At 38.2% G+C, this 23,750-nt stretch overlaps 1 protein-coding gene across 3 annotated transcripts in view; it reads right to left on the reverse strand.

Moving 5' to 3' along the window:
- The window catches only part of MTX2 (metaxin 2), a 29,203-nt gene that overhangs the window by 4,535 nt on the left and 918 nt on the right, over positions 1–23,750 (reverse strand). The window contains exons 2-5 of one of the 3 annotated variants that reach the window (XM_053948312.1): positions 11,922–11,969; positions 10,881–10,927; positions 1,668–1,740; positions 283–359 (exon numbers count right to left, since the gene is read on the reverse strand). In XM_053948312.1, coding sequence (XP_053804287.1) covers positions 283–359; positions 1,668–1,740; positions 10,881–10,927; positions 11,922–11,969 — 245 coding nt within the window. Of the gene's footprint in view, positions 1–282; positions 360–1,667; positions 1,741–6,994; positions 7,147–10,880; positions 10,928–11,921; positions 11,970–23,750 lie in introns of those variants that run through there. The other 2 variants (XM_053948313.1, XM_053948314.1) reach the window with 2 other exon arrangements.

Here is a 23,750-nt window from a genome sequence, read left to right on the forward strand (position 1 = left end):
ACCTCTGAGACCCAGAGATGAAGCATATAGGAAAACAGTCTCAGAAACTGGCACTGGTATGCAGCTATTCTGCATAGAATTTACTTGGAGAATTTGAGGAAATGAGAAAAAAAAACATTTTCACCTCATGAACTCTTGTTCCACGATACCTTTCTTTTAAAACAGCACTAGATTCCTATATTGTTTTAACAAATTCAGTAACATTCCAGAAAAGCACACAAAATCAGTGCAATGCTAAGCAGGATTAACATTCACTAATTAATGAAAACAATGTACTATTACCTTGGCTTTTACAAACTGGACTATGGGCCCAAGTTCAGATACTACTTGATTTCCCACATGAATAAAGGGTACTTTGCCTGTAAAAGGAGAAATGTATTGTAGTAATGAGACAGAGGGTGGTGAGGCAAGAGAAGGAACAAATGCAAACCTTCTCTGAATTATCATTAAACCAATATAAAGAAAGGAAACAAGGTAAGTGAGTAAAAGTGAGTAAAACCAGTAAAGGACTCCAGGAGTAAGGGAAAAAAGAATACATGTAATTCTGCCAACATTTAAAATTGAAGCAGTATCATCTTCCCTCTTGTGCTCCTTGTTTTTAGAAGAAGAAGGAAGTGTTCAGAACTAAATTACAACATTAGATGACAGCAAGTGTGGCCATGAGGTGTGAGTGGCAGAGAAGCCATAGCATGTAAGTGTCACCAGTCTTGTCCTGCACATGCAAGATGTTCCTGTGTGCCTGGATTCAGCATTTCCAATTCTCTATTTACTAACAAATAATACATATAACTGCATATTTTGCTTTTGCAGGGGTTTCACTCCTGCCAAGCAATTGTTGGTTTTGGGTATTTTTTAAATTGCCTCATTTCACTGTTTTTAGCCAAAAATATCAGTACCAGCAGTAGAATCCATATAGCTGGCAGACGTATACTGACAGGCACTTCCGTGTGGCAGTCATCAGCCAGAGCCAGGTTATCAGTAAATATGGATCTCCTCACACAACAAAAATCTGGGACAGAGCACGAGGATCTCGGCACTTTGCGTTCTGCAATTCTTTCTGAAATTTGGGCAATATTCTGAAGCTGCTGTCTAGGCATTTTTAGGCGGTCATCTCCAACAAAGACAGGCTGTGTACCCTTCTAATACTTAACTTTTTGGTAGTGGTTTGGATTTTTTTCCAGACAATCTCATGGATCTGAGGAAGATTTAAAATCACCTGTCACCCTTAATAGTGAAAATGCACCCTTTGGTCTCCTGTATCCTGGCAATCAACTCCCACCCAGAGTAACAAAAGATACTTTTCTCCAGTATTGTTTCGCTCCAGCAACAGGAAAATATAACAGCATTTCCTGGAATATTCCCTGGATGCAGAATAAAGCCATTTTTGGACACATATGTCTTTCTGCTTTAGGACATTTGAGAGAAGGCTTCCATCAGACACCGAGCTGTGTGAACACTTTACACAGGTACTGTTACACATTGTGCCAATGTTACTTTGCATTTCACTGTTTTGACTGCTCGCAGAGGAGAAACTGCTCTGGGGAGGAGGGGGAAAGGCAACCCACACACAGCAGCACTGCCCGGCTGTTATCAGCAAGACAAGGCCTAGTTGCCATGGTATCAAAATGGAGGTGTAACACAGTAATCTAAATGAAGGCCACACTTACCAGATGGGGACATGTACTCAGCGTTTGCCCTGCAAATCACCCGGACTGGCAGATTGCACATTTGCAAAAAGGCCTGGAAACAAAGAGCCGCATTTGAAAAGCATTCATACACCAGTGGCAAACAAATGTGGTGCTCTCAGTACATTTGCCTGTGATAGCTGGTTCCCAGAACACACTTATGAAGTATAGTTCCTTGCATACTGTTTTTAGGAAGAAAGAAGAGGGGTAAGTAAAAGAAAAACAAAGGCATTTTAATTTCATTAGACAACTGTTTATCATTCAAACACTGCCTGGAATTCTTCTAATGCAGTTTCATCTGTTTTCACTGTTTTGTCGAGATGGGCAAAGAAGCAGTATCTGACAGACACAACTAGTGCTGTGGCTGTACAAAACTGAATGACATTTTGCCCCTTTTAAAAACCACAATACTAATTTCTCCTGGCTAAAGCTGCCCAGTCAAGGTAATGTTATGTAACATGGCAAACACATATGGCACCTTCCCACATTATAATTAAAATAGCTGGCAGAAATTTTGCTCTGTGATACTGTCAAAGCACAAGTCTGGTTTGGGACAAAGTATTATTTTTAATTTATGGGATTCATGGAGAGCATAAGTGATCAATTTACCATTTCCTTCTATCTGTGTTCTTAGATTCAAAGCTTTCTCAGAAGGATAACAATTTCTGTCAGCACCTGCCACTACCACAAAATCCATAGGCTGTTTCTGTTGAAATACCAAAATGTCAAGAGAAATATTTGCAGTTTGGACAGAACATGGCAAATAAGGAATCTCTTACTCACTAGAGACTCACAAAACTCAGCTCAGTCCTATCATTCATTTTATGTCTGCAATTAGGTCTCAAGTCCAAATTCCAAAATTATTCTACTGCCTATTTATACAATGAGACTTGAGGTAAAAAAGGCCTAGAGCAACAAGGCTCCCACCATGAAGAAAAACAGTACTGTAACACAGCACTTTCTACTTTCTACAAGCCTCCTCCCTGCTCTTCAGATGGCAGGATCTAGCAGGAAACCACATTCTCACAGCTTTAGCTGCTCAGACTCTAATCACACACATGAAAGCAACCTAAACCTTAACCTTAAGATTTGCTACTCTTCATAATAGAGCACAGATTCTAGTAATGTTAGAAATCATTTCGTCTACCCTTAGTTAAAAAAAAATCAAAATTAAAAAGGAATTTAAGAAGACCCCAAAGTAAATACCAAATCAAAAACATGAGAAAACTTCCTTGGAATAGTCATCTTCAGTTCTGATGAATGCTTCATTAAATGAGAGACCAGGACTGACACTGAGAAGAATGATTCAGGCTTAAAACTGGATAAACCCATCCAATACTGTATTTACCTCATCAGGCTTCCTGTGAGGTTCTGAAACAGTGACCACTGACTACTGGAGCTGCCCCTTCAGCAGCTTTACAAGGCTTCTTCCAGAAACCCCCTTCAGCATCCCCATGCCAAGATCTGTTCCATTTCAGTCTTTGTCTATATTTAGGATTGGTTTTAAGATGAGTGATGAAATAAACCTAAATATGTAATATACTATGTAATATTAATAGTATAACCTAAATATAAAATACAATCAACCTAAGAAAAGAATTTTTAACAAAACCCTGCCATTACATCTTTTAAAAGGTAGAAGCCCAGGGAATAAAAAGACCAGTATGTCTGTCTATTATGAGCTGCAACTTGTATCCAAAGCATGACCTGCTCAACTTCAAGTGGTCCTTACATAATGTTCTGCAGCAAAATGAAGGAAAGGTCCACAGTATAAAACTATTTTAATCCTTATTGAATACACACTGCTTAACTAATCATTAACTAGAGAAGTAGGCCAGTATCTACTACTTGCTTCAGCCTAAACTAATGGTCCACTGGACACCCTTCAAGTCAACTAAAATATTCATGTGAATCAGTAAAAGACAACAGTATTATCCCAAATTAGGAGGGCTCAGCCCAAGAAATAAGCCTTGCAATTTGCATTACTATGACTACTTACATTCTTTCATTGATGTAACTGACTGGCTTTGGAAATTATTAGCATTAAAAAGTCAGGTGGTTTTGACTTTTCAAGCACAGTGAATGCACTCCATATTTATGGAAATTACAGTTTCTTTTAGAAAAAAAAACATGGAAAAGGATCATGACCAATGCATTCCTATAAATATTCATTGCCAGAAATCTTTTTCTGATGTGTTCAACTAGGTATGCTAGATATTAGACAATAACTGATATTAGACAGTAAGTGGCATGAACTATTACCAAAACAGTTGAAACTGGAACAGATCAAAGAAATCCTAGAGAGAGAATATAGGACAAAGCAGCAATTTCTCTGAGTCTTTATCTCATTACATGCTTTAGCCCAGTGATCAAGGCAGGATTTGTTCCCTTTTTGACCACTCACGCAGAATGTCAAGAACCAGCACATTTGGTGTGCAGATGGTATGAGACCACCATGGCTTCCAACTCTGATAAAAGATGCCACGGAACACTGATTACTTCAGCTCAGAACATCTTGTTTCCCTTTGGGTACCTCACATACACAGTTTGATTAGGCAAGTTACCCTTGCTTTTCTTATGAGAGAAATCTTTTTCTGTGAGCAAATGGGAGTGTGCTCAGCTCCTCTGAGTGCTTTTGGGGAAGAGATTGAAGGCTGAAACCACCCCAGTGCAGTTTTGCTGAGATTTATGAAGATATCAACACCCCTTCAAAGACACGGCATCAAAAGTTGAGCAATCTGAAAGACCAACGGCCCAGGCTTATTCTAGTACATCAGAATAACATCCTAAATTCGGCTGATCAACTTAAAAAAGGACTGAAAGGGGCCAACTGAATTGCAGGTAACATATAATCTAGTTAATGACACCTTTGTGAAAATTCACAAGAAAATGGCAAGCAAGTAACAGCAAAACTAGAAACAAGACATTTAACTGAGCACAGCCTGTCCCACCTCAAAAAGATGACTGTAGTTCCAAGTAACAGCATTAAACTTCCAGCTCCCTTCTCCTCTGGGAAAAAAAAAGTGTACTACCAAAGAACAAAGAGGGTGACACTATAGGCCTCAACCTGGATCTCCTCCAGCACCAGATACAAAGTGTATCCTTTCTTTGGATGAGGTTAATGTAAGAAACAGATAAAGGCATTAAAAAATAAAGATTTGGCTTAATAGAGTCAGTCAGTTTCTCTCCCACACATGCTGCCTGCCCCCTTCCTGCAATCTAACAGTCTCCTCTCTCACACTCTTCCAGCCTCTCTAGCTATAGCATTACCTAACACCTAGAAAGTGAAGAAAGAAACATAAAAAAACATTTTTAGCAATGATACTTCTCTTTTTCCAGACTGAAACCATTGAGCCTACAGTGCTGCTACTGCCCCTTTGCACCTTGTTTTTAATGGGAGACTTTGCTGTAGACAGAGATGGAAGGTTTCTGCACATCCATGAGGAGAAAGGGATGAGAGGGAGGCAAACAGATGCAACCAGATGCATAATGTCTGTCCTCCCCTAGCCTCCCAGTATTTACTGTTACAGAGTAGGGAAGAAAGATTTGTGGACATTGAATTCAAGAAAAGTATGGGGAAGCCTCTCAGTGCCTTTCCTGCCCCACTGCACACTGATCCACACAGGACTATGGTTTGTATTGAACTGCCTTATGCTTACAGAGCATGAGCCAATCTGTTTTCAAAATCAGATGGAACAACCAAGTTCATATTTTTGTTGTGAGAGAATGAGGTATTGGTAACTATGTGAACAGGGCTGATAGGAAGCTTTGAGGTGACACTTGTTACAAAATTAATCAAATATCTTATGCCTATCATTCATTTCAATCATGGCACGTGACACTTCCTGCCAGAATTATGGAGTGTATTTACAACACCATTGCTTAAAAGACACAATCCATGTAAGGCTTGCTTCTTCTTATAGCCCACCCAATTTAAAATTCAAAATACAAGTAGAATGCTGGATTTCAATTATCTAAAAAGAACAATCACAGCAATCACCTTTGCACTGATTTGGCATAGTTCAAAAGCCCAGAGCCCAGAAACCGCAGCCAGACACGGGACAACTCACCGCACCCTTCCCTTCCTCCTCCCTCCCCACCCTCCTCTTCTCACAGGACTGACATTCTCATCTCCGCTGCTGCCACCCCCAGAACAATGCAAGAAAGGGGTGCCATTGTGTCTTCCTCTGATGACAAGTATGGGAAATGACTGTGTATGAAATACAATGGGAAGGCATAGGAGAAGGGAGAGAGGAGTTTTTTTGTTTATTCCTAGAGTTAATTGGTTCAGGTGTGACTTTCATTCTTGCTCTCCCTTCCTCTTTGCCCTGCCAGCTAAGGAGGCCGTCACATGACATGTGTTGGGCAGCAAATCACCCTGTCAGAGCTCCATCACAATGCTCTCCTCTTCCCCTACAGTTTCCTCCCTGAAAAACACATATGAGCAAACACATACAATCATTAAAAATGAGTTACAACTTGAAGTAAATCATATCCAGATTGTAGTTTCTGAGATCAGAGGCAAGAATGAAATTACTTAAGCCAAGACTCAAATAGTTCACAATTTACGTCGCCACATGAGGAACACTATTTTCAGATGGCACAGTCCAGGCTTCATTTGAAGAAGATATATTCATTATTAGTTTTTAATAAAGAATAAGCCATTCCAAGCCACCTCTTATTCAGCAGCACTTCTAAAGGCACTCACACAACATACTGTTAGGAAGAAGGAGTGAAATGCATTTTCTGCTTTCAATTTTATCTTATTTCATGAGCATACAACGGACAGTACGTGATGACAACTAAAGAGTTATTCTCTACTTTACTGCAGGAACACATTTTAAAATTAAAACCCATGAAGAAATCTACAGAATAATTCAGTTTTCATATCAAACAGCTGCAGTCCCTGTAACTGAAATAGTGTGTCTAAGGTTATAAATGAAAACTGTTCAGTATCATTGCTTGAGTGACAGATTAAATTCCTAATCCAGTTATGGTAATGGCCACATGTGTAGTTTAACATAAATTAAGATCTTAATTATATTTGTGACTATTTTAAACAAAATAACAAATTCCTCTGTACCTGTGAATGTAATTTATAGCAAAGCCACGTTCATTCTCCAAAACAATCTATTTTATACTGCATCATGGCACTGGCTCTAATGGTATAATGTAATTCTTGCTGTAGAATGCAGAAAGAGTGGATTCACTGGTAGCACAGAGGTTTTGAAGATAAATGAAGATTCTATTCATTCAGAGGTAATTTCATCTTAGAACTATATGAAAGATGTTTCACTCACAAACCGTACCTGTACATCTTGGGATTTAAGCATGTTTTCAGAAACAACACAATGTTGCTAGATGGATTATGTTGATACTGCATTTCTCATCATGAAGAATTCCAGCTTTTATTCTCTTTTTAAAAAAGGGATTGGCAGATTTTCATTTCAGTACCAAGCTTTTGTTTAAGACTCAGCAACAACTTCAAATTTCTGCCAATGTTTTGTCTAGGGAAAAACCAAACCACAATTCATACACACACATAGAGAAAAAAAATCACAAATCTGTCAAGGGCAATTAATCATGTAGGATTTACACATTTATTTGATTACTTGTTGAAGTAAATAAGCAATTGGTCTGTGTAACACAATTTTAAATTGCCCAAACTTCCTTCTGTCATTCAGGTCTAAGAACAGGCAATTTTAAAAGCACTTCCCTGGAATATGTTAAGACCACTTACAAGGACATTGACTGCACAAGCAATTAATACGTATCTTAACTAAATGAGCTGCAGGCTCTCTAACCTCAGGACAGCTGTCAGAATTTCCAGAATTCTGAACATTTTAGACAGCCTTTTGAGCAAGACTATGAGACTAACTGCATAAAGATTCCAGAAGAACCTGTAATAAGAGAGGCAGTCTCAACATCCACATTCCTCTTCCTGACAAGTTGAAACAGTGCAAAAGATGCTTTGAGCTGCCATTTGAGGCAAGAGGCCTGGCAGAGTGCAGCTGTATTAACCCCTCCCTCCTACTTGGCCAGGCACTAAACAAAATGGCTTTACCTGCACCAGGCATCAATAAGGAGACAGAGCCTGGAAAGACCCTCTGCTTCAGACTGAAATATACTCTCCTATAGTAATTCTATTTTAATCTACTTCAAACTCCATTTTTCCCTCCTTAAACTTGTAGCATTGTTTTGTTATTGAGATATATTTTTGTATTTGATTTGGTGGCTTTTTTTCACTGTGATAAGCCAGATAAACAGGAATGCTGTATAATGGTAGTTGCACAGTAAATACATGGAGAATGGTTTTAACCATGTGTCATGTTACCCAGGAGGTATGTTTTCATTAATACTGATGGGAAGAGGGCTGAGTGTCTCACAAGAACAGAGCCTTCATTCTGTTACAATCTCCTTTCAATAGCTGGATAGTCATTAGTGATTAGTATTTTCCCTTGATTTTAATTAATTTGCAGTGAAAATAAAATTTCATTCAATATCAAGGTTTTGCAGCCCAAGATCAAGTGGACTTGGCTGTATAATACACTACTTCAAGTTAACAAACAAGAAGTGCAAACACCAAGATGTACCAGAGATAATGCACTTGCTACTTGAAGTTATGTTGTATTTTCAGAAAATACTAAGAATCTCAACCCAGTAAAAGACAAAGAAATTGCTAAATTAGTCTGTTACCAAAATAAACAATGAGCAGAATATTAATTAAAAACAAGCAAACAAACAAAAATAAACAACCCTACCAGAATCAATAGAGAAGTTCCACAAGAAGAGAACGATTTTTGGTTGGTTTTGAACTACTATAGACACCAGCACAGTTACCCAGCAATTCTCAGAAGACTCTGTCATCCCTTCCCTCATCTGACATGTGGCTGGACAAGAGTCCAGATTTTACTGCACAATGAGAAGTTGTAAGTCCAATCATTAATAAAACAGCAAGACTCAACCAACTTCCTCTATTCAACCTGCAGCCCTCTCTACTCATTAATTACATCTGCAGTGAGAGTAGCTTACTCTGCTGTCTGCTTGATCTGCTCCGTTAACAAGCAGTACCTGAAATGCCATCTGTGTTGCAGGGTTGGCAACTTTAAAACAGTGAAGTTTTACTCTGACTATTACTTACTATGGCACTGGATCGTATGTGTTATTTTACGTGTAGATATCAGTGTTCATGTCCCTCTGAGACCTGAGAGCAGCTTTACAAAGAGGTGCTACAAGGAGATTTTACAAAATACCTGAAAGACTGGCTGCAGCACATTCAGTGTCTTGCTGTTAAACCATGTTTCTTAAAGATTTGATGGCTGATTCCACATGCTCTTTCTGCTCAAATTTCTGATGTTTTCACCACATGAAAGTTCAACAACCACAAATAAGGTATGCATCTGCTCTGCTGATATTGATGTGCCCCAAATCAGTAACAGGGGGAAAAACAATGACGGTAGTAGGAAAGAAGTCCCAGGTACCAGCTCCTATTTCTCCTCCTATCCCTCATTCCTAAATATTCCTTTGAGAAAGACACACATCCCCCAGTGCCCACCACCCCCTTAAAAAAAACCAAAACCAATAAACAGACAAACAAGTTCTCATCAAAATAAAAAGCAAATTCCTTATGCAAAACATACTGATGTATTTAAACCTCTCTGATCGCTACATATTCTAGTATTGTTTCAAAATGGATCAAAGACACGAAGAATAGTTATCCTTTCCCTGTCACAACCATGTTACACAGATTCTTCAAAATTGATACAATTCCTCAATACAGAATTATTCTATAAAGTTTAAGATCAGATATCTACCAGAGCCATATTTATAGTCATGGCTACTATCAGCTGTCCGACTAGAGAATATTGAAGAAAAACAAGGATTTTTAATATATTATAGTTAATTTATCATCTAAGTGACATGTGTAGGATAACAATGTACTAGGAACAGTAAAGAAAAATGATGCATTAGAAAAGGAAATTTTAGGGTTATTTTGTTGGTGAGATAGTGGGGGGGTTGTGTTTTAAATACAAGCCACATATACATGTATTGTTAGATGGGAAGAAATGAGATGAGAACCCCCAAAAATACAGTTGTTGGGGTAAAAAGGAACACTGAGATCAATATAAAACATACTACTCAAACAAATAAACACTGCCCCATTTATTAGGTGTATCAGAGGTGATTCCTCTTTCCAGCAAAGGATAAACCTATCTTCTTCCTGTGATCGAATTTACTCTTAGAGCTATCTCCTAGAGTACCAGACTGGAAGGAAAAATGTTAAGAGATCCTGGAAGTAGCTACCATGATCAAGTGATCCTAACCTTTTTACTTGTAACATCAGTTACAATCTCCAAGTGTCTCATTTTTGGTAAATGAGATGTGACCTCTTTGGACAGCCCTCAAAGACTGCTTGCTGAAGCTTCTCTGAGCTAGACCACACACAAAAAGCAAGGCACAGGAGGAGAACAGTGCAACTCCCTGCTAAGCAAAGCAGCCACAAAACTGCCTTGAAGGACAAGAGCCTTACAGACATCCTGCTCCCCACCACTCTGACAGCCAGGCCTTCGCTACTAACAGTCCCCTTGAGATTTGGGGTTACTGAACCTAACAGGTTAATGGAGATTACATGGACTTCACAGCCACAGAGGTGCTATTAAGTCAATTAGAGGTGCAAGTTTGTCAATTATATGGACTATTTCTAAAAACCACATTGGAGCTCCAGTCTGTACACATGATGAAATTGAAAAAAACCTACCAGAGACATAGAAAGACATGATGCTCACAGCATGAAGCAAATATGCCCTCAGTTTGGGCATATTTGGGCATAGTATTAGCTATGAGAATTTAATGACTGGCAAACATCATGCAAGATGCTACAAGACAAACATGCATAGCAAGTAACAAAAGGTATGAACCATGCACAGTTCCCAGAGTAAGCAGGCAAGCAGATACTCTACATAGACCAATATAAACAGGAATACAAGGAGCAGCACTCTACATAGGACTTTCACAATCTTCAAATCATTCTGGCTCTGGCACTTAAAGCAAATCAGAGGCAGGAAGTAAGTAGTTCATTTTGGCAGAAATAGTTTTTAATTAATCTTTTAAATAAATATAGTTATGTTACCTAGATAATAATTTTAAAAATAAAATTGTGTTAACATCTTTAGTTTAGAAAATATGGTATTTTACCTGAACAGCAAGGGAAGATGCATTATCAGAAAGCAAAATTTGTTCCTCTGTTGAAAGAAAAAAAAAAAGAAGAAAAAAATAAACCACAAAATTACAAAAAAACAGTGCCCATTTAGCTACTGACCTGTAACTGTAAACCATGCTGGGTTGCATTTCTTATGCATAAGGAGCATAAGAAGGAGCACATATATAATTATTATGCAGCTGGACTAGAAAATCTGTAATATGAATATTAAAAAAACAGGAAAAAAAATGCGGGGAATTTTTCTCCCGCAAATGCAATTGCACTTATCATATATTACCACCAATGTTCAATAAAAAACACTACAAGAAAAAAAAAAACAAATGCCTGACTTTTATGCCAATTACTCTCCTTCTAATCAAAGTTAAATAAAATCGCATCTTCATACCTCCTCTGGCTAAAAAGTAGAAGTATTCAGAAACCTATAAAAGCAGCTTGCAGCTAATATTGCACACTGTGTCTAGGTCTGTCACACAAAAGAAAGATGACAAGTTCACTGCAATAAAAATTCCATGCTTAGAAGACTAGAGCTGCTACCTATTAGTCTTCATTACTTTGCAGTCTTCTGACAACTGTAGCAGGCTGCTGAGCCCCAAATGGGGGCCATAATGTGATCTGATGATATATGAAGAGCTGCTAAAGGGAGAGTGAACCATCCTAGCCTATACATTTTAACAGTTCCTTTTTACTGAGAGCCCACTTTACCACAAGACTTCAAAAATCTGCTGCCTCAGCTATTGGTGCAGTAAATCTGCCAACTGTGCCTGCAACCACATCATTTTACACTGGCTACAGCAGCCAATATAATGAGTCAATAATAAACCAAGGACCTTATAGGCCATGAATAGCTGGTTTATATTGGCAGATGCAAGCATAACTAAAACCTCTGACCAAACAAAAAAACACAAAGGACTGTTTTAACAGTTTCTGTGCTTCCTTGCAGTTAATTATCTTAGTGCATATTTAATGTGTTTTCTAAAAATAAGGTAATTATTAATTGCCAAAACCAGTGTACCTACCCTTCAGTTGCTGATACAATGCAGCATTTTCAGGCCAAGGCTCTGCGGCTGTGGAAGGAGAAGAAATTAATTAAGCAAGCTGAATACCAATGTGCTTATAAATGCTAATGGAGCACGAATGTTACCCAGAGCAAGAACTTAGACTGCAAAGATGATGATGCAAAATTTAGCCTGCTCTAAAAATGTCCCACTGACACGCTCTCCTCCTGTACTTCTCTCCTGCTCACAGAGGAACATCATGGAGAAGAAAGTCCCAGAATGTAATGTTGCAAGAAGAGCTAAAATTCAAGCTATGTTACAGAATGGCCTTGTAATTCTGAAGCAACTGATGCAGCTATTTTCCCTCCACTATAAAGACATCCTTGTGCACATTCCCATCCTCATTCTGGCCACTCCCAAGAGCAACTATTTATTAAGGTACTAAACAAAGAATTCTGGAGAGAACAGAACAAGACACAGAGGAAAGAAGCACAAACCTCCAACGTGTGAAGAATGCTTTAGGAAAATGGAAAAGCTTTCTGCCTTTTAAAGTTGTGTCCTTGCAATCCTATGTAATACCCACAGAGCCAGGAGCCCGGGCATGTCAGAACTCTGCCCACCAGGATGACCAGAGCTGCCTATAGCTTTAAGTTATGTACTGCTCAACCCTAAAATGGGAATGTCAATATGCATTCAAGAAACTGAATCATCAGTTCAAAACAGTTGAGCAGTTGTTAAAAAAATGAGGCAAGGAAATAAAAGACAGTCACATCCTCCAGTTGAGGACCATTGCATGTAATCAATCATACACCATATGAATGTAAGAGAAGGCAAAAACAATAATCAGTACCAATTTACTGTTAATGGTAGCATTAAGGTAACAGTTCATCACGTTTTTTGTATCCAATACATTCCTTGTTAATGTCTGATTAAAAATCTGTTTTTGAATACCAGTTCAAACCTTGCATTCTACCCAAAATAGCCTTTTGTAAATAAAATTTATGCTCTAATCATGGCTTAAATAAGGCTTTGCATCTTTCCCTTTAGAACTCAAACAGAAAAAGTGAAGAATTTTCTAACTATCGTTCCTTTTGGATACTCATGAAGTATTAACTTTTATGGAAGTCACACAGAATGTAAAGCTTAAAACACTGTACACAGTTTTGTGAAGGTCACTGACTCTAACATTAAGGCATAGAGCCTATCAGAGTGATACTAGTATGGGCATGAGAAAGCAACTAATCACATTTAAGTGTCATGGAAAAATGTTTTATGTTTTATTGTAACAGATATTGGTTTTACACCCAGCCATTAAAGTTTTGCCCTGAAGTAAAAATTCTTGAGGTGGAAGTACATTTACATCTTTAAATAAAAAGAATCTAAGATAGTATCTGCAGTACTACCTTAAGCATTTAAAATCATTTATCTAATATAAATTTCTTCAAGAACACTGAAGTCTTGCAGGAGCAAATGGAAGGAGGAAATTAAGAATGTTATTACTATATTTTAGCAAACTTATCAGCTCTGGATTCTGAGATACTTACAGAAGTAACTAAGTGACAAAGTTACAATGATCTTGTAAATGCTCCAGCCAAACAGTGAAAACATTCTTTTTACATGCCCAAAAGGGTACAGAGAGCTTCAATTGCATGGGCCCATTCCTACTGAAACTTTTTGCCTGATCCTCTTCTGACTGAAATGTCAGATTTATAACTAATTCTTGGATTCCAGCCTAAACTGGAAGTCGCCTATTTTTTACACAAGCACATGACAGAAATATTTCTGCACTACAAAAATCAAGCAAACTTTTCCTTCTCAAACAAAAGAGCTAGGTACATTCCAAGAAATTCAGATTCTAATTCCAGTCTGATTTTGGTACTAAGCTATATGCAGCCATGGAGATACAGAGATATAATACACACACACACACACCAGCTTCTTGGCACACAGAATCCAAAACCACACTGCTGCTAAGGCATGCTATATCCATGCTGTAAACTAAAATACAAGTAGAAGATTATACATACACTGTTTAATTGTGTACTAATATATGTTTCTGACGAGTAAATGAAACAAGGAAAAACAGCCAAATGAAAATCTCAGCCTTCACTATGAGTACACCTGGAACTCCAAATTTCAGCTGTTGTAAGAAAATGAATACACCCTGCACTTGGCACCTGACAGTCTCCAGAGGGAGGTCGCAACTCTGACCATGTCTGGATGAGGTAGACACATGCTCACAAGCCTTGAACCAAAGTCTTCAGTTCTTTGTATGCAAACCATACGAACTGATTTCACTATTTCTATACAGACTGGATTTTAAAATTATCAGTTTCACATTAAGATTCACATGTTATTACCTATATCCTAGAAAATAAACAAATTCTGCAGTATCCATTCAGAATTGCATGCAGATCATGTTCCACAGTACACACCTGTGCAATACTCTGGAAATCAAATAATTTAATACCCATTCACTATCTGTCCCATCCATACCTTATAATTTCTACTCATTCTCCCTCTTCCAAGATGTCTAGAATATGAAACATTTCTTTCTGAGGAGGAGAGAAGTTTAAATACACCCTGCTACGTAAGAGGTCCAGGCTCATCAGGTACAAGCTAAATTCAAGTACAAATTGCTCCCTTGCTGCCTTTGGTTAGTTCCAAGGTGCAAACATGCAGCTAAGGGAGACCAGAGCCCTGCTGGGGAAGAGAGGAGGAGGAATCACTGAGGGCTTGTCACATGTCTCCACAAGAGGAGAAAGTGTGTAACATCTTTAATGTGCGGCAATGACTCTTGCCTTATGAATGTAGGTGAAGACATAATTTGTAGAATAATAGGCACTAATATTACACGCTGCTTCAGTTCTGTCATATTTCCAATCCATCAAGTTGATTAATGCTATAATAACTCCTCACAAACTTATCATTTGTGCACTAATGAAGTCAAATCCAGTTTATCCTTCGGCAACTATAATCTTCTGGTCTGTAGATGTTCATTTCCCTGCTAACCACGGCTACTGTGGCACTCGGTATATAAAGAGAAAATTAACAAATGTGATGTCAATTCAGCTTCAGAAGCTTTCAACACAGAATCACATTTATGTGTTAGATCCTACGCAACAGACATTTTTATCATTACTTGCTCACAGGATGAAATAACTGCCTGGAAGTATGCCTTACAGGAATAGCTTCTCTACATTTCTTAGGAATAAGGAACTATTTCATTCTTCCTTCTGCCTCCATAATCAGAGGAATTACTATTGTGTGGTTTTCAATGGGTCTGTCTCGCAGGCTTGCAGCCTTCAGTAAAAACTGTTTTCCCACCCTACCGAAACTTCCCATGATTAACAAATTCAAATATTTAGTCTTTCATGTGGATTTTCTGCTGTTCAGGACAATCAAATCTCATACTATTGTCTTTCCCTACTTCTCTACCACACTGCTTGTTGATTAAAACAATAATGCCAGTTATAGGAAACAGCCTATGAGAAACAATCTGTGGAATCATTCTCCCCCTCTACCCCCCCTCCATTAACAATGTCTGAAAAGGGTTTGAGTTCAAAAGTAACAGGGAAATAAGAATTAAAAGGATGTGGATACAGAAAACATCACTACATAAGCCTTGTTATCCTGTGTGCTGGGAATTCAGCAGACACAGCACCCCAACAAATGGGGAAGTCAAACAGCAAGCAAACCTACACCAAACCTTCTCTGGTTTTGTGGATGACTAAAAATGCATAAAAATTTCACTAAGCTCAATGTATTTGTTAGTCTAAGTGTTTTACTTATTAACAGTTTAGCATAGAAAATGCTAAAGATTTTCAAAGTGATAACAGGGTTCTTAGTTGTCAAATTAGAAGAAAATTCTGTGAACTGGTGTGTTGCACATTCCCAGTAGAGTTTTAAGTACCCAGGTTTGTAAATATTGAAACAGATTCCTAACTCCTCACCTGTCATATCAGAGAATGACTTAGAAAAAGCATAATTTTTGCTCTTAAAAAAAAAACTTCCAAAGCAAAGAATGAGTCATGACAGTTACATCAAATTCTTTGCCACTGAAGGTGTATTGCATTAGGTGCACTTTTCAGATTTTCATTGTGTGAAATGTTTTACTTGAGCAACATTAAGACCAGAGAGAGACATTCAAATAAAAATTTGATTTCAATGTTTCCAGATGTTTCAGACTGACATTTCAATAATAAGACTTTACCTACCCAAATACTTTTGGGACAGTAAGACAAAAGAATGCACATATGCTGTAAGAAGACATACTCAAGAGCACTGAACCCCGCTACCAGCAGGGGATCAGCAACCCACCTGAAGCCTACATAGCTCCAACTAAAGCTCTCAAAACAGGACATACTTCACTGCACATTGGTGAACCTTAATTCCAAGAAAGAGAGGCTGCACTAACATTCCCCCAGTGAACTCTGCTCAAGAGGAAGCACCATATCCCTAAGATGCTCTACAGTTCCTCAGCCCCACCAATTCCTTGTCCGGGCTGTTCAGAATTATTTATGAGTGCACAAAACTTGATTTCAACTTCTACACTCTGAATTATTGGGAAACTCTTCATCCTGTGTCAGTGCTGCCAGGATGTATGGGGGAAACAAACATTTTTATCCACCTTCCCCAAGCAGCTTCAGGATGATGAAAGAGAGGTAATGAAATAAATGGTTTACAGTTATGCCTTTAATCCTCTTACTTAAAAAATAAGGCTCTGACTGTGAAAATGAGAAGACAAAATACTTTGCATGTTAAATTGTGGAAAATGCTAAACAACAATTTAGTCACTTCAGTGGTCTATTATGAATAGCCAGTTTCAGCAGTAGGGTAAGCAGTGTGATTTGCCCTGTAGTCTGCCACTAGTTTAGCTTGCTGGAAGCTGTGGCATTCGTGAATACCAGCCACAGACAAAAGCCAGAGAGCTCTAGATCCAGGCATCAAGATATTCCCTCCTGAATGAGAAATGAAGTCATCAACAAGTTAAAAGTCTTTTAGGAAAACACTCAACTTGAAATTAGGGTGTTCCCAGCTCTCAGCAATACTATAGAATTCTGTTGGGACAAGAATATTTTTGGAAGGCAATGCAGATAGAAATATTTTTCTGTTATAAAAGTAGCCTATGCCTAATAGGAAATAATGCTAATAAACAGTAAATCAAGATAATTTCTGCCCCAAATCTCCTCTGAACTAAAATTTACTATATTGTCAGTTTGGCACCAATTTGTTCTATGATACCTTCTGTTTCTGTAAATGCAGTACTCAGTTGACTAACAATCTCTTCTGTACAGTTCACTGTGTGCTGTTGTGTAGGCAAGGCTAGGACCTGGCCTGGGAGTATTTGCCCTTCTTTAACGCAGCAATTTCATGAAATGTTATGAAGTTGTAATGGATCATATAAAAATAAAGACTACTTCTTCTCTAAAATCACCACATGTGCATGAATCACTTTCCTTTCTGTTACATTTTTCTTAAACATTTTGATACTAAACTTACATAAAAAAAGGAGGAAAGCTGTAACATCTGTATTTACCAGTTTGGTTCACATGGCATTAAAGGCCTGCTATAAGAGCCAAGATATCCTCTATTAAAAACAAGCAAACAAAAATACTTGGCATTAATCTGAATCACTGTATTGCAGTATTACAGCTGGCGAGATTAACTTACACATTATTTTCACACAGTTTCCTTTAGCCTCTCCCTAGGTACAGATTTGATTAAAATATAGTGAGAATTCTCAAAATTGCTTTTTCACAAAACACTAAAAAGAAATTCAGTCTTACATCTGGGCAACATCTATATCCAACAATATTACTTACAAGTCTCTAAACATCATGGAGCAAACATCACAACAATCAGCACGAAAAGTTACTCTTTTTGGTTTCCAAAGACTGGTGACATGGTGGGGACCTGCTGCTCAATACCAAAGTGTCACAGGATATTCTGAGTTGGAAGGCATCACAACGTTCTAAATGTAGTAACCAAAAGAAAAACACATGGAAAACTATTCCCCAGACTGCAGAAAGAAGGAGGACTATAAGACACTTGATGTTAAAATGCATCAAAAAAGAAGCAGTTCATACTCTTTTAACACAAATCTGTATTTTCAAGTAGCAATACATTGTTTAAAAAGAAAATGCCAGGATTCTAGTATTCAGGAAATAAGTGGAGGGGTACATTTTGACTAAGACAGTAAAGCTGCAGCCACTTTGGAACCAAAGCAGTTAAATGTCTACATCTCATACATTAAGAGTGATCAATAAAGGAAGCACAAGAAAGTTGTGAATAAGCTTCCTTAAGACCTACCATTTCAACCCACCCACACTGAGTACACATCAATTTCATGTAATTGCCTGATCCTGTAAACTAACAAGGGCCAAGAAAAAAACTAAAGCATCAGCAACTCCCTGGCTCTGCTGACAAAGGACCAAAACATGTTTCATAGTGCCTTGCCAAATGAAAACCAACTTTCACACCAGTTAAACACTATGCATTAAATCATGTATCAAATAATTACATCATTTGCTTAAATCTGTCCCTGGTCTCCTTTGTAGAGATATTACAATTCAGATAAAACATGACTGTCCAGTAATTATTGATTGAGCAGATATTCAATGTAAAGAGTCAATCTCAGCAGCAATTCTCAAACTTAAGTTTCCTGTAGCTGAACCACTATGATAGTCAGCATGAGACATTACTGCAGTAGCCATTTAACATGACATAATCTGCTTCTTCACCCTCCAAGAAAGCTATTAATTGCACGTATTTAAGCATTAGTCCAATTTTGTTACTGTCTTTGAGTTGACTTTCAAGAGTGTACACATCTGTGGTTCAATCCTCTAGGGTGCTTTAGCACTCTTGCTGCTCGGGCAGGCCACAGGAGGGAGATCCTGTAAGGAGACGAGGCCAAAAAAATCTCAACAAAATCAAGTCCATAAATAATAGTTGTTCCTAAATCAACATCTGGATTTCTTCAGAAAAATCAGAGAGCATGCCAGCTAAATGATCTCAAAAGATTTATTTATAAAGTCCTGATAAGCTGGAGTTATTTTACTTATTTCTGATATTCAGCATAAATGCTCCATCTTAAAGAAGCTCTGTAAGTCTTAAAATTAGCTTTTTATAGATTTCCAAATCAATCCCTTCCCTTTGTGCTATTTAACTCCCTCGCTCCTCTTTGGTCCTGACCCAAGAAGTCAAACTTCAAGCACAGGAGCTGTGAAGAGCAGGACAATGGAGGTATGATACTTATTAATGCCTTATTGGACTGGAGTATTTCTTAGCCATGATACCTACATTTGCAGATATGTACATTTTTAAATCAGTTTGAAAGCTCTCCTAGATTGGAACCCCTCTCTTCTGTGGTAGTCTGAACTCCTCCTCCCCTAAAGATGTTTGGCAGGCAGTCTGACCACCACTTCTGTAGAGTGCCCCAAGGAGTTCCCTGCTTTCACGTTCACAGCACCCCTGCTCTGGTCCACAACAGAGATCCTACACATCTGTCCCACCAGACAGGACCTCAGTATCCCACACCTGCTCCAAAAGCTGCTTCCCACACACAATTCCCTGGTCCCTCTGGCCTTTCATTAAGGTTCCCAATCACTGTCTCATTCTCCATCCTGCCCATAGCCCTAAGCACAGCAGCATCAGTCTCGCAAGGGTGCAAGATGAGCTGAGATCCCTAGGCAGGAGAGCTCTGCAGGGTAGAAATGCAGACAGTTAGCACTGGTGCAGCCAGCCAAGAGTTGCTGCTAGCAAGGGGGAAGATGCTGCTTTAGGGCTCCAAGCCTTTAAGTCAGCCCACAGCAGACTATGGTATTTGCCATAGCACCTCTCATGCTCTCCCTCACCTCTGGGAAACACTGCAGACTCCCCGCTTCAAAACCTGAAAACATTTATCCTGTTCTCTTCGTCATACCCTCCCAATCTCCCTCATTTCTTTTCCAAGGCTTTCAGTGAGAACACTCCAATGCATCCAGAGTTTCTCCAATACTGCATTCAAATGCAAAAAAAAAAAAAACCACACATGCAGTTGAGCTTTGGAAGTTCTTGCTAGGAATGCAAACATTACATTGGCTTCACTGTCATTATACCACAGCTAGAAGGCAGAACTGTTAAAAATTCCCATCTCTCAGCATTTTTACTTTCTAATTTGGTATGTACAAACCAATTTTTTTAGTTGAGCTCCCATCCTCCCCAGTAAGACTTGTCCTGCCTTCTTTGCAGCATCATTGGAATTTTTCCTTTGGTGTTTCCGTTACTTCCTGAGCATTCCATGGGTTTTATTACTACATAAAACTTCTTATAGTTTGTGTTAAAACATCCATGTTCATGTGATATCTATATCATCTTCTTAATAACTGAAGACCAGAATGTAAAGGTAATAATAATAAAAATTTGGGAGTATGCTGTGTACTTTCTCTCTGTCCTCACCATGGCTTGCATGCAGCTGCAGTTATTCACTCACTTTCAAAAGAGACAGCTGAAAATGCCCAGCAGCATACAACATGTGATGCTTGTTCAACTAGAGCAAAGAACACCAACCAAGCTCTTGCATTTATTCTTGTTTTGAAAAAAAAGGTGACTCACCTGATCCTGTTCTCTACAGGAACAGACCAGGTTAATGCCTGAGGACAGTCAGAGAACAGAGCATCCGAGGACCAGAGAGAAAAAAGAAGTGAGAAAGAGAAGGAAAAACTGATTCCTCTCCAAAGTCGTTCTCACTATTTGCTATTTTTTCCTAGGACCTCTTGAGCTGAGGCTCCAAAACAACACTCTCATCCAAACCACTTGTCATGGTTTCATCAGCCAATGAAAATTTACTTGAAATTCAAACTGGACAATATCAAAATAGGTGCTATGTTTGGTTTACTAATTTTTATACCACTATTTCTAGAGCAATCTCATTTCTGGAATGAGAAAAGAAGACATCACTTTAGCAGAAAACATGTAATAATAAAATGCTGATTAGGAAAAGACTGCTTAGTCTTAATGGAGACAGAAACAATTACAGAAGCATGCTTTATTATAAACTGTAATTACGCTGCTGCTTAAAAACAAGAAATAACAATATTTCAAAATGAAATATGTACTATACTACAATAATTGTGAAAGTAATGTTTTCCCTGACCCAAAAAAATAGATTGGATAAGCAATCCACTCAAAGGATTGGTCGAAACCAAGTCATGAAACATGTCTGAGCATGAATTGGCAGGAGCGACATAAGAAACTTGTTTATTGAAACTGAACAGGAGTTAAAAGGGATTCCTTTCAGCTTGATGACCAAATGAAAAGCACATATGTAAAAAACACTGTAAGATAAAATCATGTAGTCTGACAAATTTGATATTTTCAAATAAACTTGAATTTTTCATTACAAAAACTTCTGCAGCAGGCTTAAAAATCTCTGCTGCCAACAACCTATTTTAAGCAAGAATAGCTATTTTTTCACCTCACACATGGAGGAAGTACTAACATTTACCTATGCACATTCTGATGCACAAAATGCATACTCAGTTTAAATATCATGTCTTTATGTATGGGAACAATTTAGGTGGTCAGGTTTTGTTCCCAATGAATTTTTTCTCACTCAGATTGAAGCTTGTCTCAATACATAAAACATGCATGTCAAAGATTTATTTGTACTCTGGCATGCCACATTGGAGGCAGACTCACTATGAACATAAAATACCTTAAGGCAGAAAGGCACCTGCTTTTCACACTGCATTCATTTCCCTTAGTATTAAAACCAGCCTAAGACTCTTGGATATAACAGCAATAAACAGAAGTAGTTTTCCAGAGATCAAAGGACAAGCAACAATTATTATTTTCTCTCTTTTGATCACTGACCTAAAACTAATGTATTTTGGGGGGAAAAAAATAAAGCATATGGAGTAATTTAGTGATCAATTAAATGTATGTTCAACAATCGTTTAGTGATTATTTGAGCAGTCAGCTTCTCAAAACTACTAGAGTTAGAAAGATTAATGTTGTAGACCACTTGAAAGCTGGCACTCTAATTCTTCTTACAGTATAAACATTCATTTCCTATCCTGTTAATATGTGATTGATGCTGAGCTATTCTAAATAAATTCTCTACCATATTATTCAATTAATATTTTCTACAGTTTAGAAATGGATGATTTAAACTGTGATGCCTCTTTTTCATGAATGCTTGCAACTCATGAAGCTATGGAAATATTTATTATTCCTTGAGACATAATATCAACCTCTTTGTATTTCTGAATGAGCAAATGGCTGAATGCCACTAAAGCAAGCATTACACTCCACACAGGTGATTCGGTCATAGCCTTGTGTTTAATCATTGATGCATTAGAGCAGCAGGCTGTACCCAGCGTGGTCAGATGAATGCATGTTGCTCAGGGAGGATGCTGAATTACTGCAGCACTGCAAGTAGGCTGAGAACTGATGGGCACAGAACCACTGAGGCTGGAAGGCACTTCTTGGATGTCCACAGCAAGCCACAGCAGGTTGCCCATCTCCACTCTCCTCCGGGGATGGAGACTCCACAACAGCACTGAGCAATCTGCTCCAATGTTAAATCATCCTCACACTGAAAGAAGTTTTTCTTACATTCAAATGGTGTTTTCTGTGTTTCAGTTTGTGCTGAGATGGTGAAAGTGAATGCACAAGGCACAGGCAAAGTGAAGATAGGTAATACTTTAAAAAAAAAATCCAAATACATGCACAAAAAGTTGGTGTGTAAAAGGAAGTTCTGACCCTCTTCTCAACTAAAACCCTCTCCTAAGCTTTTAAAACATTTCTATAAAACAAATTATACTGAGCTGATTGTCTTAAATACTTGTATGTAAGGACCCATGCATTACAGCTGCTATATGTTAAGAGCAGCAGCAGCTGGTTGCAACTGCTGTGACAAAGGGGCATCTTCATGAACAGGAACCCAATGAAAATTCAATGAAATTTCATTTTTAGGAACACGGAAAAAATTCTCAATCATTCACAACCAGAGATATGGGATAAGATGCTACTAAAACAAGTGTCATTGTAAAGCAGTATTCTTTCCTTGCAGATATACCATTTTTCTTCCTCACAAATATTTCTAGACTTGGGGGATATTTATATCTTCTTAGTACCAGAATTAAAAACTCCCTATGTATGTGCTAACATCTCAGGAAGTCCAGCTGTATGGTGGGTATTGGCCAAGATCCTGGTTAACCTTCTTTAAATTTGAAAAATCTTTCATGTGAGCAAATTGAGCAATGTTGCCATTACTTACTTTCAATCTGGACCCGGTGCCTAACACAGACAAACTACAAAGGTCAGGACTCACTGGCAAAGGTATCTTTTATTTTTAAGGCAGATAACTGCTTTTAAAACTGTGAAACAACAGCTTTTTGAATAGCACAGCAATGAGATGCCTACATACACTATAGTCTTGAGTTTGTATTTGTAATTTCAGAAAGAATAAGTATTAGCAAGCTGCCACTCCAGAATATTCATAAAGGTTACAGAGCAGACAGGAGAATCAAGATTCAGTCATGTACGCCATTATCCTTGTATTTCACAATATAAATAAAATATACTAACGAGATCATAAAGGCAAGTAAATACCCTATTCTCCACATCCCAAGGACCCAGAGCTCTGGCCCTCTGTCCATAAGCATGGCTTGTGCTAACATCTATGTATTAGCAATTGCCAACTCAACCGGCTAGCACAACTTTCATGCTTGTCTATGGGTACCTCTACAGACCCAGACTGAAGACCTACCACCTTCACATGACCTACAAGCCACTCATAATAGAGAATCCACCTCAGATTCTTATGTTGAGGCCTCTACCAAGTGCCAGAAGACCCAGCTCCTG

This window comes from Vidua chalybeata, chromosome 7 (genome assembly GCF_026979565.1).
Source record: "Vidua chalybeata isolate OUT-0048 chromosome 7, bVidCha1 merged haplotype, whole genome shotgun sequence".
NCBI lineage: Eukaryota > Metazoa > Chordata > Aves > Passeriformes > Viduidae > Vidua > Vidua chalybeata.